Source organism: Podarcis melisellensis (genome assembly GCF_964234715.1).
Source record: "Podarcis melisellensis genome assembly, chromosome: 9".
Classification (NCBI taxonomy): Eukaryota; Metazoa; Chordata; class Lepidosauria; order Squamata; family Lacertidae; genus Podarcis; species Podarcis melisellensis.
Window position 1 is genome coordinate 19,867,950 of NC_138541.1, and position 27,932 is coordinate 19,895,881.

At 39.9% G+C, this 27,932-nt stretch overlaps 1 protein-coding gene and 1 long non-coding RNA gene across 2 annotated transcripts in view; one reads left to right on the top strand and one right to left on the bottom strand.

Annotated features, from left to right (window-relative positions):
* Nucleotides 1-27,932, bottom strand: part of STPG2 (sperm tail PG-rich repeat containing 2) — a 236,226-nt gene that overhangs the window by 170,339 nt on the left and 37,955 nt on the right. Inside the window, exons 7-10 of the mRNA XM_081925037.1 lie at nt 23,177-23,269; nt 21,258-21,417; nt 17,327-17,490; nt 13,398-13,487 (exon numbers count right to left, since the gene is read on the bottom strand). Of these exons, the coding sequence (XP_081781163.1) occupies nt 13,398-13,487; nt 17,327-17,490; nt 21,258-21,417; nt 23,177-23,269 (507 nt within the window). The remainder of the gene's footprint in view (nt 1-13,397; nt 13,488-17,326; nt 17,491-21,257; nt 21,418-23,176; nt 23,270-27,932) is intronic.
* On the top strand, nt 8,680-13,454 carry LOC309377885. The gene is made up of 2 exons (XR_014171763.1): nt 8,680-9,695; nt 10,449-13,454. It is a non-coding gene; the product is annotated as an uncharacterized lncRNA (long non-coding RNA).

A 27,932-nucleotide genomic window follows, 5' to 3' on the forward strand; every position in this document is an offset into this window, starting at 1 on the left:
CCTCAAAATAGCTTCACACTGGTTCTTGGAATGAGGAGGGAAGAGTGCCCTAAAACTCCTGTTTAACCATTTTTAGTTCCCAGGTAATGAAAAGAAAAACAAGGACACCCTTCAGGAGAGGAGGAGGAAAAGTCTATAAAGGTCTATGTCGGTTTGTGAGACACATGGAAGATGGAGAGCCTTTAATACTAGTTTATTAGCTGCTATTTTAATCACTCACACCACGGAGCATACGAAAATGGCAGAAAAATCCAATAGAAGCTGCCACAATATCATGCTGGTTTTCATTAAATTTGTTGAAAGGGGACTCAGCGTGGAATTATTAAATGACTTTCAGTGGTAAATGAGTAAAATGTCTCATCTATTTATAGCCAACATGCTCAATCATTATTATTTTTTAACAGTGACGCCTCCTAGTTAAAAGTCTTGTCAGGATTTATAAGCCACTCACATTTTTAAGGTTCCAGTAATGAAAACCCAACAATACCTAATTGAAATTAGGCAATAACGATACATTAAAACTATAAGACAGTCGCATTTTGGATAGCTGTTTCTGGATATTGTAAGCATCACTGTGAAATTATTGTATTCAGTACTGGAACTAGGCATTGCCTAGGAACTAGGCCTCCTCCACTACTCTACCATAATGTCCGTCATAAAAATTGTGGCATAACCTTGCAGATTTACACAGCCCCTGCTTAATTTGACTGGATGGCATTTGTGGGTGCAAGCAGTTTACAACTATAAGATCAATTATAACGTCCATGCAAAATTAAAATTCGCAAAAACAACTTATCAGAGCATTAAAATAGTCTTAAATAAAATCCACAACAAAACAAGTCAATTTAAATACACCACTATCAAAACAGTTTTAGAAATAGTTAAAACAGTAAGATCATCAATTCAAGTTCAGGGGAATGCCCCCCTAAATACATGTGACTTTAGGAGCTGGAGGAATTTTTAAAATGTCCATTGGTGGAATGCCAATACTGATGGGGCTTCTCATTATTCCACAACACTAGTGTCATCAGTAAAAAAGCAAATCTTGGTGTTACCACGGGCCGATAATCAACAGGTCATGGCAAAACCAACCAGTTTCCATTTGCTGATCATAATGCCTTTATCAAGCAATGGAGTGGAAGGCAGTTTTTCAGGTAAATTTTATTCTGATCTGTTTTTAGTTCATTGTTATCTTAACTTTTTGAAAGTCTTCAATTATTGCTGTTACTTTTTCTTTTTGATTCTTTTCTTGTTTTATGGTTTTTTCCCCCCTAAACTGCTTTGAGGGAGGCTACAATCCAGTGGTGTGTCATTTATATGAAATAAATAAGAAAGAAATGAAATTCTGAGGCTGAGAGCTTAAAGGGGAAGGGGGAGGAGACTCGCAAAGCCGTGCATTTGACAGGTGGAAAGCCCCACCACCTGTCAACTATGTGACAGAATAACAACCAGCTGATGAGCAGACGGTACAATCCTGCTGGCTGCAGGGGTCTGCTTTGCCACTGTGCTACATGCAGGGAAGAGGCTGGGGAAGCAGATCCCAGCAGGACTGAAAAGGGAGCAATGAAACCATCTAACCCCAGGTTGCTGGTCAAGGAAGAGGAGGAGAAAAAAAACCCAGCTACCTCTTTCATGTTGGGCTAGTGCCTGGGGTCAGTTGGTCTCTCATTGTTGGTTATGGTCCCAATGGTAATATTGACAGCTAATGCAGGAGTCAGTTGGGGAGGGGGAAAGCAAGTGAGGTGGGCTTAGCATAGGTGGGTGCTTTCCATAATGCAGCAGAGGTGACAGTGCTGGCCATGGACTAGAAGGTGGTAGCAGGGACAGCTGGAACCTGAACCACACTGAGCTGGGACATGTTGGAGGCAACTATCGGAGAGGGCCAAGGCAGAATGGGGAGGCTGAGCAAGCAGTTAATTCATAGCTCATCATCTCTTCTGCAAATTCCTGGGTCAACAGTGAGACAGCTGACAACACTGTCCTTTGGCCAGAGTTCTAATTCTTCATGGTACCATGTATAATTAGTATGTACAGGATTTACAGAAGTCATCTGCAGAACATTTTTTCACATAAATAGTCGTTGTTTCAATATACAGTATCACATCACCATTTTGATCAAACTGGCATTTTGTGCAACTCATAAGAGCGGAAAGACACTAATCACCTTATATTTATGACCATACTACTCTTTGACCTACTGAATGACAGTGATTAGCCTTCTTTAAAGAAAACCAACATGAATATAATTCTCTACTTCCAAATAAGTGCAGGATTTTTTTTTTAAATCCCCATTAAAAAATATCTTCAACATTTTATGAATCAAAGCAATCACAAGTCTTGCATTTAAATGTGTGTAAATGGCAATTAATAGCTGCCAACTGCTGAGTTTGAACTGATTACTGTGTCTCATTTTGCAATAGTTTCAAATTTATTTATATGAGCGCATAAGTTGTGCAAAAAATAAATTGACTTTCTAAACAGCAAGATGCAAAGAGCTTGAGCAGCTGGCTGCTAGAGGAATATGTCATATTTTCCTTGCTGTAAATGTTGCTGTAGATTTTTTGCATAAAACATGGGACCAAAATAGATTAATTCTGTTCACATTTTGGCATTGAGATCAAAAGGTGAAAAAGACTTCCTTCAAGGGAGGAAGAAGCAGTTACAGCTTTCAAAGCTGACAGTCTGGCTGATGCCTACAAAGTTAGGCTGCTGTCAGGAAGTACTGTATCCTCGCTACAGGCAGTTCAAATATTCAGATGACCAGTGTAAATTCAAGGTGGTATCCATTTGATTCATAAGGAGTGGGCAGCCAAGGGAGAAAGATCCAATCACTGAGCAACATATTGTGCAAATACATAATTAGGGACCGTACAGAGAAGGGCCATCATTCAGTGGTATAGTAATTGAACACTTCCATGTTCAATCCCCAGCATTTCCAGTTAAAAGGATCTCAAGATCAATACCTTTAACTATGGAGAACTGCTGTAAGCCCGAACAGAGAATACAGACCAATGATCTGACCAGGGTTAAGACACCTGCCTATGTTTTGGGATGGACATATTTTTAAAATTAAAAAAAGTCATGGGGCATTTTTAGGGCAGGTTATGACTATATTGATATATCATCCAAAACCGTTTTGAAGCCCATATCGTGATATCGATTTCATAATTTTACCTGGCAATATATCGTGAATCACGATATGTGTGTGCTACGCAAAAATCAATAAAACCAAGAGTGCACATAGTCTCTGTTCCCTGGGATTATAGTCTAAGACTAAGCTAAAGAAGCTGGACTGTACATGATTAAGGGGATCAAGAATAAAATTAATCAGGAATTAACAGTTTAAACATTGTGTGGATATTTATATGGCAACAAAAACTTGGGGGAGGGGGAGGATATGAAAGAAAGTTGGCTTGATCAACCAAAAAGCAGAAGTATTTAAGATACAGTGATCACTATAACTATGCAAGAAATACATGAGAAAATGAACCATCCTAGTAGCGCCATCTTGCTGGTGTTAAAGACCTCTGAGACTGGCACAGGTGAGAAATAAGAGATATGGGGATGAGAAAGGATCAGGGCTAATGAAAAAGAGAAGAAGCTGGAATAAAGATGCAGTGAGGGTCCATGTTCACACATCATGATAAATCATACTTTCTTCCTTATTGTGGTTTAATGAGAATTTAGCGGCATGCTGGTATACCCTGCCTGATCGCTCTCACTTTGCTCCTCCCCTGGTACAAGCAGGACAAACAAACCAATGAGAAACAATGGCTTCAAGTTGGCTAGCTATCATGGTTTGTAAGGGAGAAATAAGTCATAATCCCAGGTTCAGAGGTAATGCAAAGCCAAGGCGTCCTGGTTTGTTTATTCCCCAGAAAAACAAAGAAACCATATACTTTGCATATAAATACATATCTAGACCATATAACTTGCAGAAACAAGTTTAGCTACTTCTGTCTCAAAGCCTTGGTCTGCAGGTAACAGCTTTTAAAGATGAATAATATATAGAACACAGACACTTTACAAATTCCTGGAAGGATAATTTACTGTAAGAAAAGAAAGAAATGTGTAAATGATTAGAGAGTCTCAGCTCTGCACTGCCATATGGCATCACAGCATAAGATGAGCATAAAATACAATTAAACTACTGTACAGCTAATAGGGTAATTTATTTCATAAAATGAATATTAAATTCTCACATGTGAAATCATGCAAAAGTTTTCAGCAGATAAACACCTCAGTCAGCAGTAACTACCAAGTCCTTTTGCTCAGTGATAGCCCTTTTATATTCACACTGTCTTTGTCAAGCAAGTAAAGCCAGGACTACAATTGCCCTACAACTGAATTTCATTTATTCGTAACCAAATCCTAGGACCCAAACGATTTGGTTAAATGAAAGTTTAATGCAATTGCTTTCTTTGATAGGTAAAAATTATTTTAATTCAAGGCAACAGATGCAGGATGGGTAATGAAGTGAAATAGGTGAAACTTACAAGTTTTGAGGGTCTCAGGGATAGACAAAGAACAATCACACAGCAGGGTCTGCAATGATGCCTTTTAAGTGAAAACTGAAAGCACAGCATGAGTGACATAATGTTTCTGAAATTTGAAAAATAACCAGACGAAGCCTATAAGCTTTATTTTTTACTCTGACAAGTATATAAATCTTATTCCTCCATTAGCACAGCAAATGAGGAAGAAACTTACAGGAATGCATCAGGGATTGTTTCATTTTAGAACAATCTGTTACAATTAGAATTTTCTCAAACCATGCAGGGCTTGATTAGCATGTTAATGATTATCTGAATTCTAACTTGTTTTGCTTGGGCCAAGACTGCTCAACTTCCAAGAGGAATAGAGCCACAGCACAGCGGAAAAGGACAATGGGTCTCATCTTCAATCCCCAGTATATCTACTTCAGAGTACGGTATATCAGGTAGCAGGGTAAGAAAAACTTCATCCTGAGACTTTTAAGAGCCAGTGGCAATTGGAGTGGATAGAATGGGAATAAACAGACTGATATAGTAAGGGTATGTTCACATTATTGCCTTAGCACAGTGAAGTTGTTTCTTCATCTAATCACAATTAAAGGTAAAGGTAAAGGTACCCCTGCCTGTTCGGGCCAGTCTTGCCAGACTCTAGGGTTGTGCGCTCATCTCACTCTATAGGCTGGGAGCCAGCACTGTCGGCAGACACTTCCAGGTCATGTGGCCAGCGTGACAAGCTGCATCTGGCGAGCCAGCGCAGCCACGGAACGCCGTTTACCTTCCCGCTGGTAAGTGGTCCCTATTTATCTACTTGCACCCGGAGGTGCTTTCGAACTGCTAGGTTGGCAGGCGCTGGGATCAAACGACGGGAGCGCACCCCGCTGCGAGGATTCGAACCGCTGACCATGTGATCAGCAAGTCCTAGGCGCTGAAGTTTTACCCACAGCGCCACCCGCGTCCCATAATCACAATTAGATGGGCTCAATTTCCATGGCTGAAATCACTATCAGGAAGTAGGATAGCCATGCGCCCAACATTACAGGCAGCAGTCTTCTTTATGAACGGCTGTCCTGCCCAAGTCCAATTAAAAAATTAAAATGCGTAGGAAAGGAGGGGGGGCCTTAAAATTGCCTGTCAGCTGCACCTAGACAACAGAACGAGCAGGCAGGCACCCACGTCACCTACTCAGTTTCTCCCACTATAGTGAGATGTTTTATTTTTCTATTTAGACTTTTATTTTTCATTTAAATCTGCATGTGCTAGTTTTATGCAAATCTACACCATCTTTTGTTGGTGCTGCACTGAATTTTCTCTTTTCCAACTATGTGTAAGCGGCCCCACCACCACCCTTAGTAGGGTGGCCATCACCAAAGCAAGAGGGCAAAATACTATACATATTTGCATAAAAGTTTGCATATGCTGATTTATATGTGTGTGTACACAAACACAGAGAGAGTAAGAAATTTTTAACCAGCAGTTTGGATCTTGCTTTGCAATTCCTATTGGATAGAATCACAAATGGGTGGTTTCTACTACTTGCGTTTCTGATCTGCTGTTGATAGTGGCAAAGCTATAGCGTTCAAAATGGAACCACAGGAGTCTTTTTTGCTGCCATCTGCTGGGATATTTTAAACCCATTTTTGTTTTCAGAAAAAGCAAACAACACCAATTAACAGTTTGCGTCTTAGGTAAAAGAAAAGGTAAAAACAAAGACAAAGACCATTAACCAAATTTTGAACTTGTATAGATCTTTGAATTTTCTTTATGTTGCAAATTTATTGCTGCTGCTGCTGTTTAATTTCAACAAAAATAATTGCTTGACTATCTCACAACTATGAATGTGCATGTTGGGTGATTGGAGAGAAGACAGCTAAGCAAATATCAAAACAGTAGACCAGGTATCCTGGGATAGAGGTTCAAGCCAGAACTGAATACAAAAGACAAAAAATAACTCCTAGATGCTGAGACCAGAACCCTTTGTCTTTTTAGTCACAGCTCCGTTCTCTCAGCCAAGAGCACTTCTGGAACTGGTACAAGCTGAGTAGAAAAGCACTGGGAGAAGAGACTTAAGGGAAGTAAACTGTCAGGAAGGAACAGACCATCTATTTGTCCATCTAGCTCAATATTGTCTACATTGTCTGGCCACAGCTTCCCAGCATTTCTGGAGATGCCTGCAGAGCAGATTCTCTACCACTCAGCTACTAGAGAGAGGGGACTGTTCTGCCTCTTCGGCTACTGCGAACAGATAACCTGTTTCAGACCTTTTTCTATGCAGCTTAGACAGATGTGCTTAGCACATGAATCTGTCTTCCCCCATACCTAGCTTGGATCCCAAACTGGATTTAAGAGTGCTAAGGAGCTTAAACCCTACTAAAGAATTAGAACAGGTGAATTAAGCCTGTTTCTGTTTTTATTTTATTTTACGTGCACAGTTTCTGTTTAACCAAAGGTTAGCAGTATCAAAAACACAAAAGCTATTTTGGAAGAAGGCAACAAATTCCTTTGTGATCTGTGCGGTGTTAAGTGGATTACGGAAGGACAATATTGAGATGGGCAGACTTATAGAACGATTTGCAAGCACTCTCTCCCCATAACTGACTAATGCTATTTACTTGTGATAAACACTTTTTTATTTAAATGATGCTCTGTATCTCTCTGTGGTACAATGCACTATTAACAGTCTAATGGCAGCCTACAACCAGTTCTCATTATAGCAGCGTAATAATAGTGGATTACATCTGATAGCTTCCTCGTCAAATTTAATAGGAACCATTTTCACTACAGAACTTTATAATTTGTTTTTAATCACATAATAGCATTGTGAAGCAAACGTGCCCTTTATACACTTTGGGGAATTTTTTTTTTTTAAAGACCTTACTAGCTCTTCCACACATATACATATTTTTTAAACCCACAAACCAACCACAGTTGCTGGTTTCCTCATTACTATGGATCCTGCTTTAAGCAAGGAAATCCATACGGTAATTTTTTGAAAACTGAAAAAATAAAAAACTGAAAATGAATAAATAAAAAGTAATAAGGGCCTATAATCTTTTTCTTTCATGAGCCGCTGCTCTGCACTACATGGTAACTAGAACTGCACCAGATTTTTGCCCAATGATGTTTTGGGCAACCTCACAAAATGAGTAAGGCAGAAACCATGTGTCAGCAGCTGCTGTTATCTGTGTGTGCCTGTCTCATGTCGTGGACCTTTTAAACCAGCGTTTCCCAAACTTGAATCTCCAGTTGATTTTAGACTACAATTCCCATCATCCCTGACCCTGACCCTTGGAGACCCAAGTTTAGAAAACCCTGATTTAAACTATTGGTGGCCACCTTCTTAACAAACTACCTTCTAGACCGATTTTGCCTGCCCATTGAAAGTTTCTTTGCATGAACAAGAGAAGAAGAAGAAGAGTTTGGATTTGATATCCCGCTTTATCACTACCCAAAGGAGTCTCAAAGCGGCTAACATTCTCCTTTCCCTTCCTCCCCCACAACAAACACTCTGTGAGGTGAGTGGGGCTGAGAGACTTCAGAGAAGTGTGACTGGCCCAAGGTCACCCAGCAGCTGCATGTGGAGGAGCAGAGACGCGAACCCGGTTCCCCAGATTACGAGTCTGTCGCTCTTAACCACTACACCACACTGGCTCTCCAAGAGAACTAATTACTTCTTTTTTTGGCTGAGCCTTGCTTTAACAAGTTCTTCCTGTCCTTTGGCATGCCTCTTGGCTCCAATTCCTTGTTTGTCCTCTGGTTCTGTATATTCTTTGGTGTTGACTCCCAGCTTTTTCCTTGATCCTGCACTGTAATTCATCCTTCAGTCCTGCCTTGCTCATCAGTTCCAAATATTTGCCTGTCTAGTGGCTCCTGGTTCCCAGTTCCAGACTCACCTCAAAGTGCTTGCTGCCCTCAGCACAGCCCAAACACCATGTCACTTCAAGTACAGGTCAAGGGGGTCTCAGTTCATGAAGCTCCCAATGACTGCCAGAGGCAATGGAGATCCAAGATTTTTTATACAAATTCAAATTTTTATTACTTACTGTAGTCAAAGACCATAACCAGTCATTCAACAGTACAATAAAAACAGCTTAATATAGGATTAAAATATATTAAAGCATAAATATCATAATCCATTACAATCGAAAACCTTTATGAAGCACTGAGTTATAAAATCCTGGGAGATATAATTTATTTTTTAAATCAAGTTTACTCTGAAACAATCAGAGTATTATTTGACTTTCATTTACAGTAAAATATTTTCATGTATGTATACTAAATATATATATACTACAGCAGTGCTGTAAAACGACTGCAGAGTCCAATACAAGTTGTCAGTGGCATATATCAATATTTATTCTCTTTTCAAACCACAGTTTCTATCTCATTTTCCATATATATCTTTCCTACTGAACATCACTATTTAGCAGATATTTAGTAGAGTATTTCATAGATACCCACATCTCTTTTCTTAAGTTTGTTTGTAATAAAATTTTGTTACTTGCATAGTCAACATGGAGCTCATTTCACGGGACAAGACTAAATTTCTGAGCATCTGGTCTTCATTATATACTAATGGGCTGTCTGTTAAGGATATTGTAAAGCAATTAATTGGCAGAAAGCACATCCTTCCCCACAGGAAGCACACAAATGGCAAAACATATTATTACAGATCCCCTTTTTTCAGATAAAGATATTCTGTGGCATACAGCAGGGAAACCAATGCTTTGCAGATGACTCTATGTAAGTGCTCTAAGAGTGTTCCAGTATCCAGAACATACATCTCCGCATGTACCAAAAGACAGTGGAGTTGGAAGCCATTGATATAGGACACAACCACGCCATAAAGGAGTGGCTTGGTGAATCCATATAATCATAGAATTGTAGGGTTGGAAGGGATCCCAAGAGTCATTTAGTCCAACCCCCTGCAATGCAAGAGTCTCAACTAGATCATACATGACAAATGGTAATGAAACCTCTGCTTTAAATTCTCCAAGGAAGAAGAGTCTCCCAGCTCTCGTGGGAGTCCATTCCACGGTTAAACAGTGTTGACTGTCAGAAAGTACTTCCTGATGTTTAATCAGAATCTCCTTTCTTGTAACTTGAATCCATTGGTTTGAGTCCTACCCTCTGGAACAGGAGAAAACAAGCTTGCTCCATCCTCCATGTGAAAGCCCTTTAGATATTTGAAGATGGTTATCATATGTCTTTTCACAGCCTCCTCTTTACCAGGCTAAACACACGTAATTCTCTCAATAATTAAGAAGAAGAAGAGGAAGAAGAATTTTTTATTTATATCCCGCCCTCCGCAGCCAAAGCCGGGCTCAGGGCGGCTAACAACAATAAAATAATACAATATTCTAAAATAATTTCATTATAAAATTAATTCAAATCAAATTGATGGCAACCATTGGGCTAGAGTTCTGTGAAGATTGCCAAAGGAAGGAGTCAGGCTGTGCCCTGGCCAAAGGCTTGGTGGAACAGCTCTGTCTTGCAGGCCCTGTGGAAAGATGTCAAGTCCTGCAGGGCCCTAGTCTCTTGTGGCAGAGCGTTCCACCACAGCCGAAAAAGCCCTGGCTCTGGTTGAGGCCAGCCTAACCTCTCTGTGGCCTGGGATCTCCAAATGTTTTTGTTTGAAGATCGTAAGTTCCTCTGTGGGACATACCAGGAGAGGCAGTCCCGTAGGTACGAGGGTCCTGGGCCGTATAGGGTTTTAAAGGTTAAGACCAGCACCTTAAACCTGATCCTGTACTCCACCGGGAGCCAGTGCAGCTGGTATAGCACCGGGTGAATGTGATCTCGCAGCGAGGACCCCGTAAGGAGTCTTGCTGCGGCATTCTGCACCCGCTGGAGTTTCTGGGTCAGTCTCAAGGGCAGCCCCACGTAGAGTGAGTTACAATAATCCAGTCTGGAGGTGACCGTCACGTGGATCACAGTGGCTATGTCAGGGCGAGAGAGGTAAGGAGCCAACTGCTTAGCTTGGCAAAGATGAAAAAGGCTCGACTTCCAGACTCTATCACACACTGCAACCTACTGCACTGGTTACCATAAATAATGCTTCTTCCAAACCTAATCCCGGTAGGATGAGGGGCATCTTCCATACTATGGATACCAGGGAAGGCCTGAAGACACAGGTGCCCTCACAGGGGCCACACTAGAATCTCCCAGGGATAAGAGTTCTAGCCACCTCAGGATAACAAAAAAGCCTATTACATATACGGGATTTATGGAATACTGAAGGAAGTAGGTAATAGGAGGAATATGTCCAGCAAGGAAAACTTGGAAGGAGAATTTAAGCTCACCATACAATACATTCAGTATTTGAATATATTGTAGTATTAGTCATATAGATTTTTTCTGCTGTATTTTTTCATAATTTAGGCAGCTATCCTGTAACTACTTACCTGGGATAGAGCACTGAGCTCAGATTTACATCAAAACACAGAATTGCAAATGTACAAATATGATTTCAATGTATCTTGTTTGTTTTTACACACATTGTAATGTGTCTTAAATACTCTACTGAGAAAGGAAAGACATAAATAATTTAAATAAAATTTCCCATTCTAAGCATCTTCTGTCTTATATAAGAGATATTTCCTCTCGATCTTTCTTTTTGGGTCTGCTGTCACTGAAAAAAGCCTACTTTTCATCAGACATGGAGCTGCAGAGCAATGGTTTAAGACATTCATAATATAATTTTAACATATGTTTCTCTGATTTCCTTCCCTGCTGCCTACAAAACTTGTCATGTTCCTTTACTCCAAATGTCTCCAAATAAATAGTGGTTGTAATAAATAAATAAGCAGAGGATCACATAGATTAAATTTAATATATGACAGAAGAAATAAGAGCTTGGGGAGAGAATGGAATATACTGTGGGGCTAGATCTTATAGTCTGTGGTTTGGAAGGCAATGTCATAAAGGGAGCAGTCATTACAAATTGGAGAAATCCAAGCCGGAGAATGCAAATGCATGAGGGGTGCTCCATGACCACAATAAAATAAGTAAAAACCACTAAAGGGCTGTGTGTGAAAAGGAAAGCAATATGGATATTCTCTGGTCAATAAATTAATATTTATTGTAGCCTTCCCTAATCTATCCCCCCCCCCCGAGATATTATTGGAAGACAATTCCCATCAACCCTGACCACTTATCGTGCAGGCTGAGGCTAATGGGACCTGGAGCTCAAAACAGAGAGGAAAAGGCTGAACTATACTTAAACCTTTTTGATGGTGATTCTTGGAAGCCAGAGGAAGTCTGAGCATGTTTGAAATTCCCACCCCCTCTCAGAAGAAAATGGCATGTGCTTCGGTAACTGCTACCTTTTAATGTTTGGGGCTTTCTAAGCTTTCTTATTTCATTTTATAATGCATATAAAACAGACATAACAATTATAACAACGGATGAAAATTAAAAGATGAAAAACAAAACTACAAAATTGGGGTGTAGAATGAGAAAAGTTGACCATGGGTTAAAATAACAAAGTCCAAGAAAAGACTATCAACATTATCAGATTATCAAATATAGTTCCAGATTTGCCAGGTTTGTTACAAGGGTTCCCTTGAAAAAAGATGGTTTTACTTTATATGTCACAAATAAGTGGCAAAGAATATAATAAGTATCTGGAGAGTCTAGTGCTTGCTGAAATTTCAAAATATGTGTGATTTTTTTCATTATAGCTATATTCCACAGTGAGTGGTACCAAGTCTACGTATTAATGTTTTTACCCAGCATCCTTCTGTTGACAAGGCCCCTTCAACAGACCCATGCAGAGGCTGGGGGCAGCCAGGTACACTTGTCCTGGGCCTCAGAGGGGGTGATGCCAAGGGGTTGCAGGACTTACACTGTCTGGCCCAGACACAAGCTCTGCACAGGCCTGACCTTCATCTATCAGATCTCTAACATTCAAGTCTCCCGCTGGCATTGACAAAGATAGCAACTCCCATAAGCAACCATTTAACCCAATAAGCTACATTTCCTAGAACCATTAACAAGCTACAGGACTCTTAACCATTAAAATGGTATGAGTGCTTTAAATGTATGTTGTGGATGTGACCTTAAGGAGCCAATACCAAAGTGCTTAGGTTTTGCTGGATACTCCCACCAGAGAAAATAAGTACTTCAGCCTCTCTTTTTTGTTTTGTTTTTTGGTCTAATGGAGAATCCAGAAAAACTTAAGCACTTTGGTATTGGCTCCTAAAGGTCCGCATTTTACACTGCTGGTTTGTTCCCTAGAGAATTCCACGTCACCATTCTAGACCTCTGTCTCCACCGGTTACAACACAGCCACGAAATTCTGAAACAATATTTCAAGTTAATGAATTGCCTTTTGCTCTTGAATTATCTGTCATTTGCTCCCACAGATTCAGTCTCCAATGTAACAGCTTATCATTCTAAATTTGACTGGTTACACAAGAGAGAAATTGTTGCCATTCAATCCAAGTTTGCAGGAGGACTAAGATGCAAAGTGTAATTAACGCAGCTCTTAAATAGCCTCAATTAAACACCTGCCTCTCAGTTACACACCATAGGGAAGGCAGATGCTTATCTAATTAACACCACAGCTCTTAGCCGAAGAAATATGGTGTGTGTGTGTGTCAGAATAATTTGACTATTCATATGTTTGTTAAGTTCACAACTGCTTACATCCTAAAAGTCACTGGAAATAAGCACTGAATTATTCTCTATTGATGTATTTTTAAAGTACTCAATTTTCTACTGCACTATACCAACTTTTATGCTGTTTCCACAGAATGAAAGAATATGCTGAAGTCTATTAGGACAACTATTTTCTGCAATGGAGTTATATACTTGCATAGAATATGAATCTGTGGATTACCTACTATTCTATAATTTGGGAGCATGCAGCATAAAGGGAGAGGAATCAGTCTGGAGACAGCTTACCGAGCTTACTCTTGGAATTCTTTCTGTAACTGACGCAAAAATGGCCAATTCCTTCTTCTTTTTTCGTGGTTCTTCAGTGGTCTCTTTAACCTGAAATTTGAGTAGGTAGTATTATGTTTGGGTACAGGGGAGGTTACATTATAAAGGGAAGTCTGAACGTGTCACTGCTTTACAGTTTTAGTAAATATTAGTCTGTTGGCAGAATCCTCAGACTCATTTGCACAAATAAGCGGTTCACGTACAATGCTAGGCCAAAAATCCTATCTTAACAAGTGATTATATAAGCATGAGCTGTATGCAGGTCAGTTGAGCTCCCTTGAATCCACTTCACTCATCCTTTCATGTGAAAGACTCAACATGCCATGATTCAGCAACTAACCATAGCTTCCTGTTACAAGCACGTTGCTTCAAAACAGGCTAGGGCATGAAGCCATGGTTTGAAAACACCTAAGGGCAAACTATGTTTATATGCTGAATCCTGTCGTGTTCAGCTGTTTGTACAAGGAAAGACTGAAGCAGCTGCAAAAGAGTTATTTGCGCCCACCTGCAGCTTGGGTATATCTTGATTTACTCAAGGCACAATTTTTGGATTAGCACTGGTGCTAATACAGCTCTACCTGCCCTGATCTCTAATACTTCCAAGAAAGATCCCACTAAAGATTCACCTCTTTCTAGAACTTTATCATAAAAGCACTTAAGTGTGTGCAATTCTACTAGAATTATATTTTATTCCTAAAGGTAAAGGGACCCCTGACCATTAGGTCCAGTCGTGACCGACTCTGGGGTTGCGGCGCTCATCTCGCTTTATTGGCCGAGGGAGCTGGCATACAGCTTCCGGGTCATGTGGCCAGCATGACTAAGCCGCTTCTGGCGAACCAGAGCAGCGCACGGAAATGCCGTTTACCTTCCCGCCGGAAGTATTAGAGACCTATTTATCTACTTGGGAGTATTAGAGACCCATTTGTCTACTTGTACTTTGATGTGCTTTCGAACTGCTAGGTTGGTGGGAGTGCTAGGTTGGCAGGAGATTTTATTCCTGCTAGGATATAAATATTTCTTTAAATAAAAATATTAAGGGCACCTTTGTGAGAATAACTTCACAAGGAGTCATGGGAGTCTTCTCCCTTGCTCAGCATGTCTCCCATAGAGATATTCTATCTCATTTTACCCCAGCCAGGAAGTGAATCCTGGACCAGGAGCATAGCTAGCCAGGGGTGGGGGGTGCTGTCTGCACCAGGTGGGTGGGGGCATAGGGCAGCACAGCAGGGCAGCTTGAGTTTGGCACTGTGGCTGCCGGGCGTTTGGGGGGATGCAGCTACGCAACAACTTTGGTCCACTCCAGGCACCGACGGGGATTGCTACACCGCTGTCCTGGACAGAGTTCTACAAAAAAAATCCCCTGCAAAAATTAAAATTGACAATCCCCTTGGTAGACAGCACACCAGGCCATGCAAAACAGGCAAATATAATTAATTTAATATTATTGTGATTTATGGTAATTCATTGTAAGTGTTTAAAATTTGTCACCTGACAATTGGCTCTCTGGAGAAACTATATAATCTTACAGAGCTACGAGTTGGATTTTGAAAACTTTTTGCAAACATTGTGTTATGTAGGAAATGCAAGATACTTTTTAGTTATGCATTTTGTTTTGGATTATTTTTAATAAGCTCATTTTAAAAGCTGACGAACAATATTTGATGACTTTGCCCCAGTAAGAAATGTTAATAGCATATCCAACCCCCTTTTCCCTTCCGCTATCAAGAGACCTATCTCTAAATTTATCTATAATAACTTCTAATGATAATATATGTTAGCTATTCAGCTTGATTAAGACCTAAGGGGGGGAAAGTATTTGCATCTGAGACATGCTGCGGAAAATTGTCCCTACAACTAGCATATTTGGTAATATGTATTCAGTTCTTCCCCTTATGATTATAATTCTGTTAAATCAGCTGTCAGGGAATGTTAATGGGGCTCTTAGGTAGTCATACTTAATATGTTCAATAATATGGAGCAAGAGAAAGATCCTATGCTAATTAATTGACACCACTTGAGAAATAGCGTAGGTTTACTATTCTTCTAGTTTGACTGTAGTGTGGAAATGTAAGTTATTTTCTAATAACTAGTTACTTATTTTCTCTGTATTTACAAGATGGTCTATGTCGTTCTTTAAACCACAGTAGAACCTATTTCTTTTATAGAGAGATTTTTCTCATTCAGAAAGGATTATTCACAAGTACTTTCCAGAGGGAAAGCTGTCTTGGTTTGTTACAGCAAAAAAGAAAAAGAGTGTGTACTGTTGTACCCTAAAACCTAACAGATTTACTGTGGTGTAATATTCCATGGATTGCAGTCATGAAAGTCTATAAAACCTTATGCCGCAATAAACTTGTTTTTAAGGTGCCACAATCTTCTTTTTTGTTTTCCTATATAACTGTAAGCCAATTCCCTAGTTTCTGTTTGATGAAGCTTGGCTCCTGTGTACTGCACATTTCTGTCTTCCAGTAAGTGCTCAGAGGCAGTAATGCCAAATGCAAAGTCTGGTAACCCTATGAAAATTTACTGGAAAGTTAGATCCCACTGAATTCAGTGGGGCTAACTCCCTAGTAAATCTTCTTCAACGGTCACTTGTAGCCAAGTAAGATTGTCTTCCATGAACACGGTCTTAACAGTGAGTCCGTAAGTGACTGTGGAGGCCAAAGTAAATGCAGTGGTACCTCGGGTTAAGTACTTAATTCGTTCCGGAGGTCCGTTCTTAACCTGAAACTGTTCTTAACCTGAAGCACCACTTTAGCTAATGGGGCCTCCTGCTGCCGCCGTGCCACCGGAGCATGATTTCTGTTCTCATCCTGAAGCAAAGTTCTGAAGTGTATGTAACCCGAGGTACCACTGTATGCTTAAAAGGGCAGCTTGAACGGTGTAGAGCAGAAAAGCAGGTGAGAACAGAAAGAGGGGACTGAAACAGCTGAGTTGGAAAGTGGTTAAATCAGTCTTACAATTCTAAGTGAAGGAGCAGAGGGAGGAACACTAAATTGGCTTGTCTGCTTACACTGGACTGTATCAGACCAATCTCCCCAAGAAAAGATGCACAAGCACCTGCTGTTCACTTCCTCCTTACAGATGAAAACAAATATAGCTTTGGTAGATCAGACCACAGGTCCATCAAGTCTAGGATCCTATTTCCAATAATGGCCAGATAGCCTCTGGGAAACCCATCAGTAGAGCATGAAAACAACAGATCCCTTTTTGTTTATACCCAGCACCTGGTATTCAGAGATATAAAGGAGGGATGACAGGAAACCTGTGGCCCTCCAGATATTTTTGGACTCTCATCAGTCCCAGCCAACATAACCAATGGGCAGGGATTATGGGAAATGCTTTCCAACATCTTCTGGATGGCCACAGCTTTGCCATCCCTTTGAACACAGGTGCTCCATTAAGTTATCATGCTAACAGCAGTTGACAGATTTATTCTCCATTTGCAGAAGTGATTATCTGCTGCTGCTACATTCATGTACAAGTGGCTTTTGCCAAATAAAGAATTCAGCACTTACTCTCATTTGAGGTTTTGTTTTGTTTTTATACCGCCCTTCATCAAAGATTCACAGGGCAGTTTACAATATAAAAACACTAAAATACATACCATAGTAAAAAAAGCCAAAAGAACCAGTAACCTACACACACAGTTTAAAAGTCCATAGATGGTTTAATTAGCCAAAGGCCTGCAAGAAGAGAAATGTTTTTTTACTGGCACAAGACATCTCTGGATTATAGACAAAGTAGATTAACGCTACAATTCTAAACACATTTACCAGGAAGTAACCCCCTTTAAGCCCAGAGAGACTTACTGCTGAGTAAAGATGCACAGGACTGTACCACAAATTATTTGGGCTCCATTTTTAACATGCAAAAGAAAACCAATCTACCTGATAATCTGCTGGTCCAGGAGTAGTAAAAGCTTCTCTCTTGACTAAATATAAGAGTCTAGGAACTGAAGAACCAAATGCTCCCTTTTTCTTTTTTTCCATGTCAGCCTTTTTAAGACTTTCTGTTGCAATGCTGTGGTTGAGAATATTATAGAATGCAGGACCTGCACAGCATACAATGAAATTCTGTAAGCATAATAGCTGTTACTTAATTCTTTTACCACAGACAATTAAGTTAAAATGGGAATTGTAGGAGAAAGGGCAAAAGTGCTATACAAAAATAAAACAATACGCTGATATACACATACACATATAGCACAGCACTATAACTACTTTGGATTGTCAAGGAAAAAGAAAACCCACATCTCTGCCAGGTAAGAAGGTCCACATTTAACAGACTGAGGACACGATCAAATGTTGTACTCAGCAAAGAGAGGCTTATGCTGAAGATAAATGGTAGGCCACATTTCTTGCAGATTAGAGGACGAAAGCAAAGACTTCTGTTCAAGGACAGAGTACAAGGAGAGGTGCAATAGAAGGGAAATGAGCAGAATGAGAAATACATCATTAGCATGTTTTCATGGTAGGCAGCTCAAAAATATACAAAGGGTCACCAAACATTATACCCTTTGATACATTTCAGGTTATTTACATTTGCTTTCATACAATGTTTTTAAAAAGGACGAATCTAGAAATCATTGGGAAAACCGTTCATTCATACTAGATTCCACCCTTCCCCTAGTTTCTGCAAGTATCTCATTCAGTTGTCTTGTTTATACACAGCTCACTCAAAGTGCTCTAAGAGAGAGAGAGAGAGAGCGCGCACACACTCTTGGGAATACCATTAATAGGTCCTATTTGTCTTAGGAAGTGACTGTCATATTATAGTGCTGATGACCTCTAGAATCTTAGGATAACTAGCGTGATCTGCAACACAAGGATAAATAGCTTTTCCTGACTGTCAACAAGGGTGACCTTGTCAGATGTGAAGGAATATGCGGGGAACTCAATGGAAACTGTGGTAAATATTTACAATAAAGACCCACTTCTTTGAATGGCAAGAAAATATTCATAAATTATAAACTCTACAGCTGTAATACTATGTGCTCTTAATTAAAAGTTAGTCTCAATGAGCTGAATTGTGGTAGTTCTGCTTTAGCATACTGTTATGCACCTCCCATTTCCTTGAGTTGTAGAAATAACTCAACGGGTTGTGTTACAGAGCTTAGTTTCCTTTGGTGGAGAGACAGAGCTTAGTTTCCTTTGGTGGAGAGACAGTATTAGAGACATGGTGTCTTTTTACAAACATACAAGTGGAGCCCAGCTGAAGCTACAGTAGGCAATACAACAACTAATCCTGTTTTGACTTCCCAAGGAGCAACAGCACTCAAAGACAGCTTCTCTTTTGGTCAACCTCACTTAAACTTTCTACCTCTGTCTCAATGCGTATTGTACAATTCAGTTTCTAGCTGTTTCAGTTTCTAGCAACCAACCCTTGCTGTGTATGGGAGAAACTGCAGTCTAAAATATAGATCATCAAGCTCTTTGGTTAAGTTTCTGATCACCTGCTATGGTAACACAGGGGAAACAACAGCAATAAACCCATTCACAATCATCAAAACCATCTAAACTCCAAGCAATATTTTGTTTTAAGCAAAACCACTTTCTGTCACTTTATGTGCTTTCATTAATGTGTTTCTAATAAAACTGCTAAGCTTGTATTTGGGTAGGCAGAGGGAAGCAAGGCTATTATTTAACTATATGATTTAGCAAATACTGCCAAAAGGATAGTTCAAACAATACTGATAGAGGTATACATATGACTTCTAAATCCATCAGTGGCACAAACATTGCTTATATGCTGATATTTGAACAAGCATTGTAATATAGCTGGAGTCAGCAGCACAAGAAAAACTTTCGCATGCAACCCACTTTGGCCCATTCTCATTTTTTGCATAAAAAACTTTTTTTATTATTTATACAACCATTACACAATGAGATGACTTTGAAGTCACCTCTTCCGAGACATCTATATATGTCCTGACCTCATCTTATTTGTATTGGAAAACAACCCATATTTGAAAGTTATGGTTTCTGAAGTCCTCTCAAAAACAATGCATAATCTTATTGTATCCTGAACTATTTGAGACTGGGCTTTACTACTCAGATTCAGTTTTACAATTCAGCTCCACATCATTATGTACATTAATCACTATGCAGAATGTATTGTTTTGTAATACAAATCCAGATCCATTGCTATCTTCACTGATTATTTATCCTGAACCACATGAACTTAACACCAGACAAATACTTCCTTTCAGCAGAGAACTCAGATGGTTGGTTGCTTATCGACTGGGAAGTGAAATAGGACCACCCAAACGCTTAGAAGATTTCCTAGGTATCCTGAAATAAATAAGTGTATAACTTAAAAGAAAAATGTTTAACCCCAAACCTGCCTAGCATGCAGAAAGTGCTAAGGAAGAAGTTAAGTGGAGAGCAGGGACATAAGCTGGAGGTGTCAAAGAAAGATGTAACTGATCTGCTTAAGACCCTGGCAGTTTCATATTGGAGTGGGGATTCGCATTATGGAGATATAGACCATGTATGAAGGGAAAAGGCTACACTCTCTGCATTAATAAGATGTAACCTTTTTAGAACTAAAATACCCAGCAGATGAAGTTAGACAACAGATCAACAGAGCCAGACTGATACCCAGAGAGAACTTGCTGCAAGACAGACCCAAAAAAGAAAATAACAGAACACCTCTAGTCATCACATACAGCTCCCAAGTTAAAACAGTACAACGTACAATCAGAGATCTACAACCTCTCCTGGACAATGACAGTTCTCTTTCTCAAGCTCTGGGAGGAAGACCTTTCATTGTCTACAGACAGCCACCCAATCTTAAGCAACTCCTAACCCACAATAATACTACAACCAGACCTAACACGGACACTGGCACCAGAGCCTGCAATAAACCCAGATGCCAACTTTGCTGCCACATATACACGGACAACACCATTACTGGCCCCAACAACATCACACATACCATCTCGGGACTATTTAATTGCTCATCGTCTAACATTGTGTATGCCATCAAATGCCAACAGTGTCCTTCAGCTCTCTATATTGGACAAACAGGCCAGACCTTACGCCAAAGAATAAACAGACATAAATCGGACATCAGGAATCACAAGACAGAGAAACCAGTAGGAGAACACTTCAATCTCCCAGGACATTCTATGCAAGATCTCAAAGTAGCTGTTTTACTACAAAGGAATTTCAGAAATAGACTGGAAAGAGAAGCTGCTGAATTGCAACTTATCACCAAACTTAAAACCATGGAGAGTCCTGGTCTGAACAAAGACCTTGGATTCTTATCTCATTATACATGACAAAGCCATTTTTCACCTTCTCACCCCTTGCTTTTTCCTGTAAGACCTATTGCAGTCGTTAAGAGTCGTTAACAGGCTCATCACAGCTATCTGCCAATCACCCATTCCCACCACCCTTCTGAGTAATACCCCTCCCCACCTTCTCACTATATAGAAGAGTCTGGAAACTTCTGTTTCAGTGTATCTGAAGAAGTGTGCATGCACACGAAAGCTCATACCAAGAACTAACTTAGTTGGTCTTTAAGGTGCTACTGGAAAGATTTTTTTTTGTTTTGCATTAATAAGGGATGCTTCAGGAGTAAGAAAAGGAAGAGGGACACTTTTCTCTTTCCCACTCTCCAGAAACATCACAATGTATAAATAAGGAAAATGCTGAAGTTTCCCTTTATGCCCTCCAGAAAAGCCATAGCGCATACACACAATGGAGGCCTGAGCAGCACCTCAAGGTTCCTGCTGCAGGCTGCCTGGAGCACTCCTCTTAGAGGGTGGAGATATTTTGCTGCTCGTCCCACTTGTTTACATTAATTACTGCAAACCTGGACTTTTTCGCAGCCTGTGGTCTTGGGTGAATCGAACAGCTGTATTGCCAAATGGAATGTTTTTTGTTTGAGTCGCTTTCTTCAAGGACTCAAGAGCGTAGCGAGTTTCATTATATGTGCCAGGAGCTGGGGCAGTTGATTTCACAGGTGCAAATCTCTACGGAAACACAAGAGAAAATAAATCAATGACAAGCAATCCTTTCAAATAGCTATGTAGGTAGAAAGATCCCAACTTTGTCTAAAAACAGCTTTCTCAGTCTAATAGCAATAAACTAAAAGGACATATTTTATTGTCTTACACTGAGTCAAACCATTCGTCTATCTTCTTTATTTTAATCAAAAAAATTTCTGTTTTCAAAACTAAACAAGGTGTATCTACTCAAAGATCCCAGCAGAGCTCTTTTCCAGTGCTGCAACTGAGTGCTTTTTAACTGCGCCTGAATCTGAGACCTTTCCGCATTCAAAGCATGCACTCTGTGATGGGAATTCTGGCCATCCTTAAAAATAAAGGTAGCATTTATAAATTGACAAGTTAACTTGTGATTTGTATATCACAAGTTTTATTGATGGAATCATTTCCTGACTGCAAGTGGCTTATGTAGTGCTCACTAGAAAGTCACTGGTGTATAATATAAAACATATTTTAATATACTTGTCAGAGCTTTGCAAGCCAGATATTGAGAGCAACAAGCAACAAGATGCATCTTGTCTGTTGCTTGACTTTACCTGGTTATGCTGATTTAACCAAATGAATAGTCAAGGCTCTTAAGAGGGAATATTCTGCAGAGGAGCAACATCTGAGCTTCAATACTCTGAAGAGGCAACCAAACAGCTAAAAGGCTGGGCAATATGTTGATGCAATCACATGCTTTTTCAGAATTTTCTTTTATGCTACTGGATTAGAAATGAGTATAGCTATCTTGAATGTTGTGCACGGGCTGATAACTATGCCGTTGCATAATGTCACCTGAAGTGTGTGATCAGAGGCTAAATATGGTGCTGGTGGTCCTTAATGGCCAGGAATCTGGAATGCCAAATCTCTATGAGCAGGGTAGGCCCAAGACATTTTTGCTGCCTAGGGCAAAGGTCAAGATGGTAATCCCTCACGAATTTCATGAACAGAAGCTGTCTAGATTGGCAGATGAATCTTACTGATGGGACAGCATCCTCCACGATAACAATGGTCAGCAAGACAGCTTGGCAGGGGGCACATACAGCTCTGTTCTACAACTTCTTGCCTGCCCCACATTTGCCACCTGAGGCAACTGTTTCACATCCGGTGCCTAATGGTAGGCCCATTCCTCTGTGTGAGTATGGAGGAGTAATTTAAATTTGGGGATAGAAAGAAAAGAGGCAGAAGAAGCTTGAGATTTTAAACTAGAATAAAAGAAGCATATCTGGTGCTGTACAGTGCTGTACTTTGGAAATTTGTTGCAAGATTAGCATTTATGGTACCTGCTATAGGAGTGTACATGCTTCCACTATCAGTGTTTATATACCAGTAAAAAGTTATCACAATGGTACCAGAAATCTCCACCATGCTCTCCTATGCAAAGGAAATAAATTCATGTACAGTGGTACCTTGATTCTCAAACACCTTGGTACTTGAACGTTTCGGCTCCCAGACACTGAAAACCCAGAAGTAAGTGTTCCAGTTTTCAAACATTTTTCAAAAGCTGAACGTCTGGTGCAGCTGTTGGCTATTGTTTCCAGGGCACCTTCACCAATCAGAAGCCGTGCCTTGGTTTTCGAACATTTCAGAAGTCAAACAGACTTACACAATGGATTACATTTGAGAACCAAGGTACCACTGTAATGCCATCCCTGGAACTTCTCACTGCTCAGATAAGTGGGGTAAATGTAACAACATTATGGGAAATGAAAAAAGGAAGAAAAAGAGCTATATTACTTCTTACTTGGGCAAGTGAAAGGAAAGGAGCACTTCGTGTTGCACTAACTGGCTTCTCAAACTGACTTCTTATGTAATACTGGCCAGGACCTGGAACACCCTGCAAAACAGTTACAGCAACGATGACTGAAATAGCATCAAATACAGCACATACTTTGTATTGCAGGCTGTGTTAACTCTGGAACAAGAGTGGTGACAGAAAGGTGGAATATAAATACGTTAAATAATTGTGATAAAAGGCTTCCCTCTAAGAAACTTAACGAAAGAGAAAACCCTGAGAAAACCACAGAACATAGAACTCAAATCACAGAAATAACCCAAAGCTTTCAAAAGTAAAATGTTTTAGGCAATTATGTGAATGAGCTGTATAGTCACATTTTGAGGAGATATGGGATGTTTCTTTTCACTATTGAGATTCTGAAAAATTGTGGCCAAGGGCAAAGATCAAACAGCACAGTGAATGAGCAATGAAAGATCCTTCCTTCCAACATGCAAACAGCTTCCAGTGTCAACCAAGACCCTGAAATAACAACAGATTGCAGAGAAGCCAGTCCATAGCTTCCTTCCTCTCAACCAAGAAAGATCACCCACATTGCAAAATGTGCTTTCAGTCAGGCCCTTTTTTCAGCTGGAACTCAGTTCTGGCACCTCTAAGGTAGGTTCCATTGCCATTATAAGAGAGTAAACGAGGTGTTCATGGAGAGTTCTGGTACCTCTTTTTCTAGAAAAATAGCACTGCTTACAGTTTAGGCTATCAACATGGCGGCAGAAGGAAGGTATTTCAGTGCCAAGAATGCTTCATTCTAGCAACACCACTTTGGTATGCACAAACAGGATTCTGCAACACCAAAATATTTTGCTTTCAAATTGTGAAACACAACAACTATGTATACATCCCCAATCGGTTTTTCCTGGTGTGCAGGAGGGAACTTAACTGGGAAAAAGTGAAGTGCAACATAAATAGGACCTATTGTAAGGGTAGGGAACTGTGGAAATCCATATGTTGCTGGACCTACATCATCCGTGAACATGGGGCTGGGACTACAGGGAGTTAGCATCTAACCACATCCAATTCCCCACCCTAGTCTATGCCACTCAGTCTTAAAGTAGGAAATGCTCTGCGAAGGGGCCACTGGGGCAGGACTCGAGGGCCATTTGTCCTGGATCTCAAGGTCAAAGGAGGCTCAGATTTAGACAATTATACTTTGGCATTTGATAAGTTTTGCAATTTGTCCTTATGCACATCCGATGAAATGTGACACACACATTCAGCTTAGAGCTGCAAAATTAAGGAAAAAAGAGATGTCATTTGGTAGAAGACATACTTTTTTGTTAAATGAGATATGTCTTGCTCTTTTTCTTGGTGTTTTATTTAGTTTGTGTGGGTCATAATTTTTAAATTATTATTATAGCTAAAGGGGCTCAAAAGACGAGAGTGGCCTGGGTGCCTGTGGACCTCTGAGAAGGCCTGACTCTGTGCACACAATGAAATGTCCAGGTACTCCAATTATTGAAGAGTATGAGGCAGACTGCTCAGAGTTTCTTATATGCATCAGATTTTCAAGACCAATGGTCAGGAAGCCAACGAGGCAGGCAGGACAGGTAGTCTAAAGGCAAGTGTGCAGTCAGGGCCCCGTGGAGATTCGAATTACACTCCCACTGCCCCACGTAGGCAATGGAAATTGAAATATAATCATCATTCCTTTTTCAAAATTAGCCCAAAAGGTAAAGGCTGGAGTATTTATGAAAATTTATCTCATTAAGTATACTTGCTCTTGTTCAATGAAGTGCCATAAAACAAATTTAAATACACTTTAAAATAAATGCTTATTAACCTAAAGTGCATTCCATATGGTTCTTATCTCAACCGGGCTTTCAGCTAAATGGCTAGAATACCAAGGCTCTAAGAGAAAATAGGTCTCTCATAGCAGAAGGTTGCATTGAATTAATGAGGGAGGCACAGATGTAGAAATACTTTTGCTGACCAATTTCCAGTGCTTGATTGGCTAATGCTTAATGCAAGTCTTCCATCTTACAATAGACCAAAGATTTTGTATTGGCAGTACTAATTTGCATAATTGCAACATAAATTTTAGTTAACTCAAGGCTCAAGTACATCCTGTGTTTTAATAAAGCAAATAAGTGCACTCAGTATAGACAAAACTGAACTAATTAAATCTTAAAAGACTTAATTCAGTTTAAAATGGTAAATGGCAAGTTATGTAGTAAAGATTGAAAAATACCTTAGCAATCCATCAATAATATGTAAGGGGCAGGGTGACTTGGATATCTGCATTATGAACACTTTATTTCCCCAAATAATAATAATTAAAAAGAATAAGAATGTATTTCACTGGGGAAATATATCAATTGTCTAGTTTATGCTGGCAAACCAGATAATGAGATGCTGATATATCAGCATGAAGTTCTGCTTTCTGCCTTATTATTTCCTTAAGCTTAAATAAGTGCAGAAACAGTACCTTTGTAAACTCTCTGCCCAGTAAATATATATGAAGGTTCTTATAATAGATATTTCCTAGCATTACTATGTGCAGGGTTAGAGGAACAAACTTATGGGTCTGTCTTAAAGTCTCAATAGTCATTTTAACTTCTGGAGAGAAGGAACACAGCTACTAATGTATAGATTTTACTAAAGCAATTGCAAATTGTACTGGAGAAGTTATAAATATTCATAAAGAAATTAGCATCAAAGTAAGATTAATTCTAAGAGAACTCACCTACTGAAAATTCCATCAGCAGATAAATATTTTATACTTCTTAAGAAGTCTCTCTTCTTGTTCACTAATGCAACTTGATTAGTATTAACCTTTCACTGTTGTGACATCCTTTTCCCTCCCATTTAAACTCATCTCAAAACTTCCTGAAAGCACACTCTTAATACTGCAAGACCATTGCTATTTGTTATCTTCCAAAAGGCATTTAACATGAAAAGGCAACCAGAACATGACCTAGTTCAGCGTAACATGGAGTTTAAAAGTGAGCTCACGAAGTCGAACACAGTCCTATTTAATCTCAGAAAGGGAACCCTTTCAATAAATTAAGAGAATATAGTTACAAGGAAATTCAAAGAGCTCCATTAAAGAAACTCAACTATCTTCGGGAGCTTAGAATCACAGAATTGTAGAGTCCCAAGGGTCACCTAGCCCAACACAATAAAGCACCCATGACAGATAGCTATTCAACCTTTGCTTAAAAACCTCCAAGGAAGGAGAGTCCACCACCTTCCAAGAGAGCCCGTTCCACTGTACAACAGCTCTTACCATCAGAAAGTTCTTCTTGATATTCAGTCGGAATCTCATTCCAGCAGAAGAAAACAAGCTTGCTCCATCTTCCTTGTGACAGCCCTTTAGATATATGCACATGGCTGTCACATCTTCTCTTAGTCTCTTCTTTTCCAGGCTAAACATATCCAAGTCCCTCAATCATTCCTCATTAAGCTTGGTTTCCAGACCCTTGATAATCTTGGTTGCCCTCCTCTGCACATATTCTATGTTGTCAATCTTCTTTAATTATAGTGCTCAAAACTGCACACAGTATTCTAGGAGGCATCTGACCAAAGCAGAATAGAGCAGTTCTATTGCTTCCCTTGATCAGAACACTATACATCTGTTGATGCGGCCTAGAATAGTACCAGGTGTGTTTGTTCTTTACTGTTGCATACACTGTTGACTCATGCTTGTGGTCTACGAAGATCCCTGGATCATTTTCACACCTGGAACATTTTCAAGCCAGGTGTCCCCCATCTTATATTTGTGATGCGGTTCTTCCTGCATAAATGCAGAACCTTAAATTTGTCCCTACTGAAATTCATTTTGTTAGTTTTGGCCCAATTCTCCAATCTGTTAAGGTCATCCTGAATCCATATTCTGTCTTCTACAGCAGTAGCTTACCCCTTCCAGTTTGGTGTCATCTGCAAATCTGATGAGCATCCCCTCAATTCCTTCACCCAAGTCATTTATAAAGTCACTTAAAACCATGATATTTAAAACTACTATTAATGGCTCAAATACAATTCATACATCAGAGAGAGAAAATGCACTCCCAAAGGATGCTTGCCAAGGAAGAGGAAAGTAAGTAATTTTCTTATCAAAAAGGGTAGAGCATATTGGGGTTCAGAGACATGGCTTCTAGTTTCTTCGGAGGAGCTGGCTTTGCTCCCACGAACAGCTTTGTCCTTCCATTTGCCCCCAGACCTCAGTGGAAACCACTAAGAACCAGACATGCCCATTCACCTACATAGTCACCACATAGTATTGCTCAGTCATAGTAACAAACATAAGTAGTAGTTTGCCAAGTACTACCGCCTGAGCATCTAATTACAAATCTGGGGTATGAAGGTATCACCAGCTGTGACAATAGCAACTTCATGCAGCCCACCAAGGGGGACAAACAGGGATCCGGTCACATCACCTTCAATCTTCCCCACTCTCTCAAAACAACACTCCCCTCAACCAAGATTCTAAAGCTTAAATTTCTTGACAGAATAACGCCATAGTTGCAGAATGCCTGATATGGCAATATAAGCATTTTTTGGCCGTCTGTACCCGCTCTGAATCAACTGACTTGATGGTAAAAGCAGATTTCATTCAGAAGCCACCCAAAAATGAAGCTGAAATAAATATGGATCTCTGAAAGCATCTTTAAAGGAATAGAGGTAACGCTAAAGCTGGAATCAACTTTAAAATCGAAAGGAGAACTTATACATTGCATTATTACTGAGTTTGTTGCATAACCATCCTTAT